This window comes from Schistocerca serialis, chromosome 6 (assembly GCF_023864345.2).
Source record: "Schistocerca serialis cubense isolate TAMUIC-IGC-003099 chromosome 6, iqSchSeri2.2, whole genome shotgun sequence".
NCBI classification, from domain to species: domain Eukaryota; kingdom Metazoa; phylum Arthropoda; class Insecta; order Orthoptera; family Acrididae; genus Schistocerca; species Schistocerca serialis.
In genome coordinates this window covers 731,806,916-731,819,972 of record NC_064643.1, presented here as the reverse complement: position 1 = coordinate 731,819,972, position 13,057 = coordinate 731,806,916, and the positions used below count along the sequence as shown (strand labels likewise).

Genomic DNA, 13,057 nt, shown 5'->3' with positions numbered 1-13,057 from the left:
CAGTGCCCAGCTTGTTAAATTCAATGAGATGGTATACACTTTAAATCTGATGAAATAAATATGTGATTGTTTTTATGACTGTCTTGTGAATTAGTATTTCCACGACGTTTCTTGATATTCATTACATGAACCATTCCTGAAATATGTAAATTTTGCTGGTCGAAATCACTAATGGACCACGACGTGTCATGATCATATGCTCCATCATTTCTATCGCCCAAACGTTCGAAACATCACATGCCACATTTACAATATTTGTATCATAAACCACATTTGCAGTATTTGTATCACAAGCCACATTTACAATATTTTTATCTCTTCGCAGATACACATTTCCCACTTGAATTAACATACACTTGACAAACATTTATTTTCCTTTTTCCAGTGTTTTTCATTCACTGATCACAATTTTGCACACGTTTCCTTGTTTTTTTAATTATTTCACTATTTCCTTGCATTATGTCAGCCATCTTGAATGTTTACATCACATGGTACGAGCTATTTGTTCCCACTGGCTCCTTGGATATGGCCCTCTTATGGGAACTGCGATTTCATAGAGAGCGTTTTTCTCTCTCTCTCTATTATTATATCGCAGTATAAGGGATTTGGACCAAACGATCCATTTAGTGAAGCACTTCAATCAGCATACAATCCACAGATGACATCAGCTACAAAAACATGAAAACTGGTTTGACCCACTCTGACTGTCAGCCCTTCAACTATTGCCTCTCAAATAAAGTGTCATTTCTGTTCGCCTCACTGCATATTTGTTTCAGTTACCTTCTTTACTATACTGCAGCAGTTCTTTCTATGTACAGTCCATGTTTCGTTGAGCTATGACAGCCACATATGCAAAAGTCACTTTCGTCCTTAAGTTTTGTTCACCAATGTACTTTAAGAATATACTTTTATGAAAGGTGACAACTATTAGCGAACAGTAACCATTAGTGAACAAACCATTTAATACAGGAAAGAGACAGTAAATACATGGTGAGTCAGGATCAAAGGTTGTTATTTATTTTCTGTACTATGAAACATTGTCATGTTTACAAATTATGACAGTACTGTAGAGCAAGCTGAGACGAACAGTTTGATGCGATACCCTTGTGGTCTGTCAAGTCGGGAAACTGCCTCAAATTGGCCTACAAAAACTACGTGAAGTACAGCGCACGCGCGTCGAGCGAGTTTCTCAACATTCTCGCGCTCTCTTCGCACAAATCATTAGTTCTAGAGAAAAGAATGAATAGGACCTTTTTTGTAGGAAATTAAACATAGTTTAATTTTTTACTGCGACCTGCTTTAGCTGGAGCCTGTGGTTTTCAAGTTATTCAAGAAAAGTGAAATTAAATGTGTTGTATCTCGGAAACCATCCGGAATATGGCATATGTCCATACGAAGTTCTTTGCTCAGAATCACCAAAACTATCACCCCTCAAAGCATGTACCTTTCCTCCTGACTCACCCCGTATATATACATACACACACACACATATATATATATATATATACTCCTGGAAATGGAAAAAAGAACACATTGACCCCGGTGTGTCAGACCCACCATACTTGCTCCGGACACTGCGAGAGGGCTGTACAAGCAATGATCACACCCACGGCACAGCGGACACACCAGGAACCGCGGTGTTGGCCGTCGAATGGCGCTAGCTGCGCAGCATTTGTGCACCGCCGCCGTCAGTGTCAGCCAGTTTGCCGTGGCATACGGAGCTCCATCGCAGTCTTTAACACTGGTAGCATGCCGCGACAGCGTGGACGTGAACCGTATCTGCAGTTGACGGACTTTGAGCGAGGGCGTATAGTGGGCATGCGGGAGGCCGGGTGGACGTACCGCCGAATTGCTCAACACGTGGGGCGTGAGGTCTCCACAGTACATCGATGTTGTCGCCAGTGGTCGGCGGGAGGTGCACGTGCCCGTCGACCTGGGACCGGACCGCAGCGACGCACGGATGCACGCCAAGACCGTAGGATCCTACGCAGTGCTGTAGGGGACCGCACCGCCACTTCCCAGCAAATTAGGGACACTGTTGCTCCTGGGGTATCGGCGAGGACCATTCGCAACCGTCTGCATGAAGCTGGGCTACGGTCCCGCACACCGTTAAGCCGTCTTCCGCTCACGCCCCAACATCGTGCAGCCCGCCTCCAGTGGTGTCGCGACAGGCGTGAATGGAGGGACGAATGGAGACGTGTCGTCTTCAGCGATGAGAGTCGCTTCTGCCTTGGTGCCAATGATGGTCGTATGCGTGTTTGGCGCCGTGCAGGTGAGCGCCACAATCAGGACTGCATACGACCGAGGCACACAGGGCCAACACCCGGCATCATGGTGTGGGGAGCGATCTCCTACACTGGCCGTACATCACTGGTGATCGTCGAGGGGACACTGAATAGTGCACGGTACATCCAAACCGTCATCGAACTCATCGTTCTACCATTCCTAGACCGGCAAGGGAACTTGCTGTTCCAACAGGACAATGCACGTCCGCATGTATCCCGTGCCACCCAACGTGCTCTAGAAGGTGTAAGTCAACTACCCTGGCCAGCAAGATCTCCGGATCTGTCCCCCATTGAGCATGTTTGGGACTGGATGAAGCGTCGTCTCACGCTGTCTGCACGTCCAGCACAAACGCTGGTCCAACTGAGGCGCCAGGTGGAAATGGCATGGCAAGCCGTTCCACAGGACTACATCCAGCATCTCTACGATCGTCTCCATGGGAGAATAGCAGCCTGCATTGCTGCGAAAGGTGGATATACACTGTACTAGTGCCGACATTGTGCATGCTCTGTTGCCTGTGCCTATGTGCCTGTGGTTCTGTCAGTGTGATCATGTGATGTATCTGACCCCAGGAATGTGTCAATAAAGTTTCCCCTTCCTGGGACAATGAATTCACGGTGTTCTTATTTCAATTTCCAGGAGTATATATATATATATATATATATATATATATATATATATATATATATATGCCAGGAGGTTATAATTGAATATTCCCTGTTTAATACGTTGTAACACGGAAATTAATTACAGTATGAGGACCAAACTTGGTAGCATTAATGTCAAGGACATGGGGAAGAGAAATAATGCAAATGTGTTTAATTGGAACACTATTAATGTCCTGCTACGGTAAATCATACCATTACATACCGGTACCATTACTGCTACATAAGGGGCTTAATATGGCGGCCATCAGTGTCCAGAAGAGTCTGAAAGCGCAGGATTGCATTCTGCACAGTAGGACGAAGCATGTCTATGGGTATGCTGACAACCTCTCTTGATATGCTGCTCTTCAGATCAGCCGATCAACAAGTTCCCCTGGTAAACCCTGTCCTTTAGGTAGCCCCACAGCCACAAATCATAGGGAGTGACATCAGGTGATCGTCCCAACCAAGCGATTGGAAACGACCGGCTGATAATTCGATCGTTTCCAAATGTGTTTCGGAGAAGCAGGTGACCTTCACGAAAGATGTGCGGTGGGACATCATCTTGCGTGAGAACTGTTTAATTCAATGCGACTCTCGCCTGTAGGGTGGGTAGGACATGCTAGAGAAGCGTATCGCAGTACCGCTGGCCAGTCACACTGCATGTCTTTGGTCCCTAAGTGACAAACCTGCTCAAAATAGAATAGGCCAATGATCTACATCTACATCTACATCTACATGATTACTCTGCAATTAACATTTAAGTGCTTGGCAGAGGGTTAACCGAACCACAATCATACTATCTGTCTACCATTCCACTCCCGAACAGCGCGCGGGAAAAACGAACACCTAAACCTTTCTGTTCTAGCTCTGATTTCTCTTATTTTATTTTGATGATCATTCCTACCTATGTAGGTTGGGCTCAACAAAATATTTTCGCATTCGGAAGAGAAAGTTGGTGTCTGAAATGTAAATAGATCTCGCCGCGACGAAAAATGTCTTTGCTTTAATGACCTCCATCCCAACTCTCGTATCATATCTGCCACACTCTCTCCCCTATTACGTGATAATACAAAACGAGCTGCCCTTTTTTGCACCCTTTCGATGTCCTCCGTCAATCCCACCTGGTAAGGATCCCACACCGCGCAGCAATATTCTAACAGAGGACGAACGAGTGTAGTGTAAGCTGTCTCTTTAGTGGACTTGTTGCATCTTCTAAGTGTCCTGCCAATGAAACGCAACCTTTGGCTCGCCTTCCCCACAATATTATCTATGTGGTCTTTCCAACTGAAGTTGTTCGTAATTGTAACACCCAGGTACTTAGTTGAATTGACAGCCTTGAGAATTCTATTATTTATCGAGTAATCGAATTCCAACGGATTTCTTTTGGAATTCGTGTGGATCACCTCACACGTTTCGTTATTTAGCGTCAACTGCCACCTGCCACACCATACAGCAATCTTTTCTAAATCGCTTTGCAACTGATACTGGTCTTCGGATGACCTTACTAGACGGTAAATTACAGCATCATCTGCGAACAACCTAAGAGAACTGCTCAGATTGTCACCCAGGTCATTTATATAGATCAGGAACAGCAGAGGTCCCAGGACGCTTCCCTGGGGAACACGTGTTATCACTTCAGTTTTACTCGATGATTTGCTGTCTATTACTACGAACCGCGACCTTCCTGACAGGAAATCACGACTCCAGTCGCACAACTGAGACGATACCCCATAGGCCCGCACCTTGATTAGAAGTCGCTTGTGAGGAACGGTGTCAAAAGCTTTCCGGAAAATAGAAATACGGAATCAAGTTGAGATCCCCTGTCGATAGCGGCCATTACTTCGTGCGAATAAAGAGCTAGCTGCGTTGCACAAGAACGATGTTTTCTGAAACCATGCTGATTGCGTATCAATAGATCGTTCCCTTCGAGGTGATTCATAATGTTTGAATACAGTATATGCTCCAAAACCCTACTGCAAACCGACGTCAATGATATAGGTCTGTAGTTCAATGGATTACTCCTACTACCTTTTCTCGTACACTGGTGCGACCTGCGCAATTTTCCAATCTGTAGGTACAGATCTATTGGTGAGCGAGCGGTTGTATATGATTGCTAAGTAGGGAGCTATTGTATCAGCGTAATCTGAAAGGAACCTCATCGGTATACAATCTGGACCTGAAGACTTGCCCGTATCAAGCTATCTGAGTTGCTTCGCAACCTCTAAGGTATCTACTTCTAAGAAACGCATGCTAGCAGCTGTTCGTTTTTCAAATTCTGGAATATTCCATCCGTCTTCCCTGGTGAAGGAATTTCGGGAAACTGCGTTCAATAACTCCGCTTTAGAGGCACAGTCGTCGGTAACAGTACCATCGGCACTGCGCAGCGAAGGTACTGACTGCGTCTTGCCGCTTGTGTACTTTACATACGATGAACGTAACCGTGAAGGCACACCACGCGGGAAACTACATGCACAGTGACTGGAGGTGCACATCCCCACACTCGGCAATTCTGAGTGTTCACCTCACGCATCAGAGAAAAATGAGCTTCGTCAGTCCATAGGACGGCTCAGGGCCAGCCCTCGTCAACTTCAGTCCTTGTGAGAAAGTGGGAAGTGAAGTCAACACGCCGTTGTGCGTCCCGTGCTGCAAGCCTTTCAGCTGGCAATATTCGCGAAGTGCAGCTGCAGCATTACTGTTGTTTTGATAATAGAGCTTCACCAATAATGCCCTGCTCCTTTTGTCCAGGCTCATGTTGACAGGTCAACAAGTGAACTGTTGGTTCAAATGGCTCTGAGCACTATGGGACTCAACTGCTGAGGTCATTAGTCCCCTCGAACTTAGAACTAGTTAAACCTAACTAACCTAAGGACATCACAAACATCCATGCCCGAGGCAGGATTCGAACCTGCGATCGTAGCGGTCTTGCGGTTCCAAACTGCAGCGCCTTTAACCGCACGGCCACTTCGGCCGGCAAGTGCACTGTGACTGGTCAGGATGCGAGACTATGAATCACGATGACATCACGGCACGTGGTGGCCATAGTCGGAACTGGACGGTTGCGCTGTGATGCATGGAAATTATGCACCCCATAATCTAGACATTAATGCTACCAAGTTTGGTATTCGTTTGATAATTAGTTTCCGTGTTATAATGTGTAAATAGGGAAGTTTAATTATAATCACCCTGTATATACACTACTAGCCATTAAAATTGCTACACCACGAAGATGACGTGCTACAAACGCGAAATTTAACCGACAGGAAGAAGATGCTGTGATATGCAACTGATTAGCTTTTCAGAACATTCACACAAGGTTGGCGCCGGTGGCGACACCTACAACGTGCTGACATGAGGAAAGTATCCAACCGATTTCTCATATACAAACAGCAGTTGACCGGCGTTGCCTGGTGAAACGTTGTTGTGATGCCTCGTGTAAGGAGGAGAAATGCGTACCATCACGCTTCCGACTTTGATAAAGGTCGGATTGTAGCCTATCGCAATTGCGGTTTGTCGTATCGCGACATTGCTGCTCGCGTTGGTCGAGATCCAATGACTGTTAGCAGAATATGGAATCTGTGGTTTCAGGAGGGTAATGCGGAACGCCGTGCTGGATCCCAACGGCCTCGTATCGCTAGCAGTCGACATGACAGGCATCTTATCCGCATGGATGTAACGGATCGTGCAGCCACGTCTCGATCCCCGAGTCAACAGATGGGGACGTTTGCAAGACAACAACCATCTGCACGAACAGTTCGACGACGTTTGCAGCAGCATGGACTATCAGCTCGAAGACCGTGGCTGCGGTTACCCTTGACGCTGCATCACAGACAGGAGCGCCTGCGATGGTGCACTCAACGACGAACCTGGGTGCACGAATGGCAAAACGTCACTTTTTCGGATGAATCTAGGTTCTGTTCACAGCATCATGATAGTCGCATCCGTGTTTGGCGACATCGCGGTGAACGCACATTGGAAGCGTGTATTCGTCATCACCATTTCTGGCGTATCACCCTGTGTGATGGTATGGGGTGCCATTGGTTACACGTCTCGGTCACCTCTTGTTCGCATTGACGGCACTTTGAACAGTGGACGTTACATTTCAGATGTGTTACGATCCGTGGCTCTAACTTCATTCGATCCCTGCGAAACCCTACATTTCAGCAGGATAATGCACGACTGCATCTTGCAGGTCCTGTACGGGCATTTCTGGATACAGAAAATGTTCGACTGCTGCCCTGGCCAGCACATTCCCCAGATCTCTCACCAACTGAAAACTTCTGGTCAATGGTGGACGAGCAGCTGGCTCGTCACAATACGCCAATCACTACTCTCGATGAACTGTGGAATCGTATTGTAGCTGCATGGGCAGCTGTACCTGTAAACGCCATCCAAGCTCTGTTTGACTCAATGCCCAGGCGTGTTATTACGGCCAGAGGTGGTTGTTCTGGGTACTGATTTCTTATGATCTGTGCACCCAAATTGCGTGAAAAGGAAATCACATTTCAGTTCTAGTATAATATATTTGTCCAACGAATACCCGTTTATCATCTGCATTTCTTCTCGGTGTAGCAATTTTAATGGCCAGTGTTGTATAAAGCGTGTGAATCTGTGGGTCGGAGGACGTTTTGATGTCAGCAATTGCGAAGCAGTGAAACACTCACCGATAGGCGGCACAGAGATGCCGGCTGGACCATAGATGACGCTGGCGATGACTTGCAGGATAAACAGGTGTGCCAACACTCCGGCGGCCGCCAGCAAGGGACGCTGAGGTGTGGATGGCGGCAGCAAGTATGGCAGCAGTGTGAGCAGTGCCAGACCTACAGAACAGCACCGGACAGCACATTGACCACCTACTGCGCCAAGACTAAGGAAGCACAGCGTAGTAAATGAAATGATACGTAAGCCAGGTCTGCGCATGCACTTGAAGCTGGTACTGGTCGCCTGATATCACACGTCTTACACGAGGAAGCTGTGACGCAATCATACAACTCGATTATACCTCCACAGCAGAATTTGATGTACTGGTAACTGCAGTGATGAAGAGAGATACTGATAGTGCTTAAATAGTTAGGCCAGGAAATGCGTAGCTTTGTTTTGAAAACTGAATCAATCTTAAGTATGCATTAGCAACAGGCTAACTGATATGTTTACACCCGAAAAAAAGAACGATGGAGATAGCAAAAGCGTAGAGGTGTAACTCGCAGACAATCCGATATCTGATTTCAGTACCACGGTGTTTTCCTAGGCTTTGTCCTACCTGAGGCAGCTTACTCTGAGTTCCTCCGATTTTTAAACTTACTTAACCAATTATTTGTAGGGGATTTACAGTTTAGCCTCGATTCTGAGTAATGATGAAACTTGGCATTGCTGCTCAAAAAAACATTTTTAACCAGTTGTATATTTGAAAACGAGTCTGGAATTACATTCAAGAGGAGCGGGGAATGAAAGAATAAGCCTTATGAAACTTAAGTAAGTATTTACTGTGAAATAAAAACAAAAAAGAATCAAAATAAAAGAAGTCTGCTCGAAAGTGTACTTCTGTACACGTCTGTGAAATCAAAATCTGCTTCTGGGTAATGTTCTGTACCATTTGTTCCACTCCATGTATTGTGCAGCACTTCGATTCTCCTTGGCCATCCAGATGATGGTCGAAACATTGCTGCTGATGCCTGTTCGAAACTGGCCCTCCGGAAGTCATCTTGTGTGAGAGGTGGGTTCCTACGACGGTACGACGACGTACTATAAGTGTCGACTGGTATTAGTCATGCTAGATTGGGTTCATGTCATCATATACTGCAGATCATTGCATTCGGTTGAATTTTGCCTTCTGGAGGAATATGTTCACTAGGTGGGCGCAATGTGTGCATACATTTTCGTCTTGAACGACTACTCATAGTTGGTGTATTGACTGTAGGGATGGACAATAACAGTCTGGAACCGCGCGACCGCTACAGTCGCCGGTTCGAATCCTGCCTCGGGCATGGATGTGTGTGATGTCCTTAGGTTAGTTAGGTTTAAGTAGTTCTAAGTTCTAGGGGACTGATGACCTCAGAAGTTAAGTCCCATAGTGTTCAGAGCCATTTCAACCATTTGATGGACAATAGGTTGGGAGATCCTCTTACAGTATTGCACAGCCGTCTACAGTGAGAGGCGTCTGACATGAGTACTTGGTAGTTGCAAAAAGCATGATTGAGATTTCTCCCTTCTCAACCCATAGGATTGTATGTCTGAGCTGTGCACTGGCATCTGAGGTAAATACTTGATACTAGCCCAAACCATGGTTGAGATTCCTCCCTTCTGAAAGCGTAGGACTACGTGTCTGAGTTGCTTATTTCCGCCCTAGATAAATACACTCCTGGAAATGGAAAAAAGAACACATTGACACCGGTGTGTCAGACCCACCATACTTGCTCCGGACACTGCGAGAGGGCTGTACAAGCAATGATCACACGCACGGCACAGCGGACACACCAGGAACCGCGGTGTTGGCCGTCGAATGGCGCTAGCTGCGCAGCATTTGTGCACCGCCGCCGTCAGTGTCAGCCAGTTTGCCGTGGCATACGGAGCTCCATCGCAGTCTTTAACACTGGTAGCATGCCGCGACAGCGTGGACGTGAACCGTATGTGCAGTTGACGGACTTTGAGCGAGGGCGTATAGTGGGCATGCGGGAGGCCGGGTGGACGTACCGCCGAATTGCTCAACACGTGGGGCGTGAGGTCTCCACAGTACATCGATGTTGTCGCCAGTGGTCGGCGGAAGGTGCACGGGCCCGCCGACCTGGGACCGGACCGCAGCGACGCACGGATGCACGCCAAGACCGTAGGATCCTACGCAGTGCCGTAGGGGACCGCACCGCCACTTCCCAGCAAATTAGGGACACTGTTGCTCCTGGGGTATCGGCGAGGACCATTCGCAACCGTCTCCATGAAGCTGGGCTACGGTCCCGCACACCGTTAGGCCGTCTTCCGCTCACGCCCCAACATCGTGCAGCCCGCCTCCAGTGGTGTCGCGACAGGCGTGAATGGAGGGACGAATGGAGACGTGTCGTCTTCAGCGATGAGAGTCGCTTCTGCCTTGGTGCCAATGATGGTCGTATGCGTGTTTGGCGCCGTGCAGGTGAGCGCCACAATCAGGACTGCATACGACCGAGGCACACAGGGCCAACACCTGGCATCATGGTGTGGGGAGCGATCTCCTACACTGGCCGTACACCACTGGTGATCGTCGAGGGGACACTGAATAGTGCACGGTACATCCAAACCGTCATCGAACCCATCGTTCTACCATTCCTAGACCGGCAAGGGAACTTGCTGTTCCAACAGGACAATGCACGTCCGCATGTATCCCGTGCCACCCAACGTGCTCTAGTAGGTGTAAGTCAACTACCCTGGCCAGCAAGATCTCCGGATCTGTCCCCCATTGAGCATGTTTGGGACTGGATGAAGCGTCGTCTCACGCGGTCTGCACGTCCAGCACGAACGCTGGTCCAACTGAGGCGCCAGGTGGAAATGGCATGGCAAGCCGTTCCACAGGACTACATCCAGCATCTCTACGATCGTCTCCATGGGAGAATAGCAGCCTGCTTTGCTGCGAAAGGTGGATATACACTGTACTAGTGCCGACATTGTGCATGCTCTGTTGCCTGTGTCTGTCTGCCTGTGGTTCTGTCAGTGTGATCATGTGATGTATCTGACCCCAGGAATGTGTCAATAAAGTTTCCCCTTCTTGGGACAATGAATTCACGGTGTTCTTATTTCAATTTCCAGGAGTGTATTTGATACTAGCCCAAAACATGGTTAGTTTCCTCCATTCTCAACCAAAAGGATTGCATTATTGTGCTGTGCCTTGACGTCCGACATAGATATCTGACACTATCCCAAAACATAGTTGAGAATCCTTATATCTGAACCCATAGAACTGCGTGTCTGAGCTACGCATTTTCGTCTGACATAATTACTTGATAATAGCACAAAACATGGTTGAGATTTCTCCTTTCTGAATCCATAGGATTGTGTGTCTGAGCTGTGCATTGGTACTTCTTTGCCTGTTAATCAGACCTCAGATAAATCTCACATTGATTGGTGTTGTTGTGGCAGCAGCTGCCGGCAGGCCAACATGAACAACCATGGTGTATGTGGGCCAGCAACCACGTAGTCCTGCAGCTGAGCATTGCGATATGCCACCATAGTGCTCTGCAGTACGGCTTTCTAACACTACCAGTTGATGAGACTGCTATACGCTGTGCCAACAAGCAGCAGCTCCACTGCCGACTACACGAAAGGAACCAAGCTCCTCTTACAATACTATAACACCCTCTGCCACAGCGAATGTTTATGCTTCCAGCTCAGCTACACCAGTTGTAAGTATCCTGTTTAGGTTTTTATGTTGGTAACGTCATGTAGCGCTCTATATGAAAACCACTGACTGTGCTGTGTGAAAGCTGTGGTTGGTTTCCATTGTTGGAGTAATATTCGCCATTGTAGTGTTGGGCAGTTGGCTGTTAACAGCGCGTAGCGTTGCGCAGTTGGAGGTGAGCCGCCAGCAGTGGTGGATGTGGGGAGAGAGATGGCGGAATTTTGAGAGCGGATGATCTGGACGTGCGTCCATCAGAGACAGTACATTTGTAAGACTGGATGTCATGAACTGCTATATATATTATGACTTTTGAATATTATTAAGGTAAATACATTATTTGTTCTCTATCAAAATCTTTCATTTGCTAACTATGCCTACCAGTAGTTAGTGCCTTCAGTAGTTACAATTCTTTATTTAGTTGGCAGTAGTGGCACTCGCTGTATTGCAGTAGTTCGAGTAACGAAGATTTTTGTGAGGTAAGTGATTTGTGAAAGGTATAGGTTAATGTTAGTCAGGGCCATTCTTTTGTAGGGATTATTGAAAGTCAGATTGCGTTGCGCTAAAAATATTGTGTTTCAGTTTAGTGTTGATCATAATAAGTAAAGAGCGAAATGTAGACACCAGTTCATCAAATTAAGTTACATTTCACTGCACACGTTTCTGTTGGTCATAGTATATGCACAATAAGTAAAAAAAAAGGGACTGTTAGTGTTTGCACATGTGTTAATAATTCAGCAAGGGACTGGTTAACAGCATTGCTGGTTCTAAGGACAATTCCAAAAAGTATGTGCGTGCACAAGTGGTGGTTTATGGACTTGCTATATACTCCGCAAGACTCTTCGATGGTGATTGTGCATCTACAAAGTCGCAACAGATGGCTGCTGGCCGTCTCTACTAGGACTACAGTGGGTCTGCATCTTTGATGGTCCACCAATACCATTATTTCTACAAGGACTGCACTGGGTCTGCACCTCTGGTGGCCCACCAATACCGTAATCTCTACCAGGACTACAGTGGGTCTACTCTGTGATGACCTACCTACCAATATTCTTCAAAACTTCGACTGACTCTGCGGTGGGTTTGTTCTGTTGTGACCCATTACCTGTCTGCATGTCAAGAGTCAGCACTGTCTATCCGTTGGAAGGACAACACTACTTCTTCAAGACTGCATGGAACTCCACTACTTCCGTGAGCATTTTCTTTTACTGCTCAGACTTTGAAACAAAAAAAAAAAAACGAAAAACACTGCAATTTTACTGTGATGAATGATCAGGACTGTCTTTATGGACAGTGAGAAAATTTTAGTTTTTGACCAACATTGGATTAATAAGTGTGAGCATTTGATTTCATTGTTATTGTAATTACGATTTTTTTTTTTCAAATCTGTATTGGCCACTGCCCAAAACAATTGGAAAAAATTTTTGTGGGGAGCATGGGGGATATGTAAGTAGGCTGTTTAGGTTTTTACGTTGGTAACGCCATGTAGCGCTCTATATGAAAATCACTGACTGTGCTGTGTGAAGGCTGTGGTTGGTTTGCATTGTTGGAGTAATATTCGCCATTGTAGTGTTGGGAAGTTGGCTGTTAACAGCGTGAGCCGCCAGCAGTGGTGGATGTTGGGAGAGAGATGGCGGAATTTTGAGAGCGGATGATATGGACGTGTGTCCATCAGAGACAGTACATGGATGTCATGAACTGCTATATATATTATGACTTTTGAACACTATTAAGGTAAATACATTGTTTATTCTCTATCAAAATCTTTCATTTT

At 46.5% G+C, this 13,057-nt stretch overlaps 1 protein-coding gene across 1 annotated transcript in view; it reads right to left on the bottom strand.

The window, feature by feature from the left end:
* LOC126484076 (neuronal acetylcholine receptor subunit alpha-10-like) overlaps positions 1 to 13,057 on the bottom strand; it is a 203,827-nt gene that overhangs the window by 29,136 nt on the left and 161,634 nt on the right. Inside the window, exon 7 of the mRNA XM_050107446.1 lies at positions 7,592 to 7,747. Coding sequence (XP_049963403.1) covers positions 7,592 to 7,747 — 156 coding nt within the window. The remainder of the gene's footprint in view (positions 1 to 7,591; positions 7,748 to 13,057) is intronic.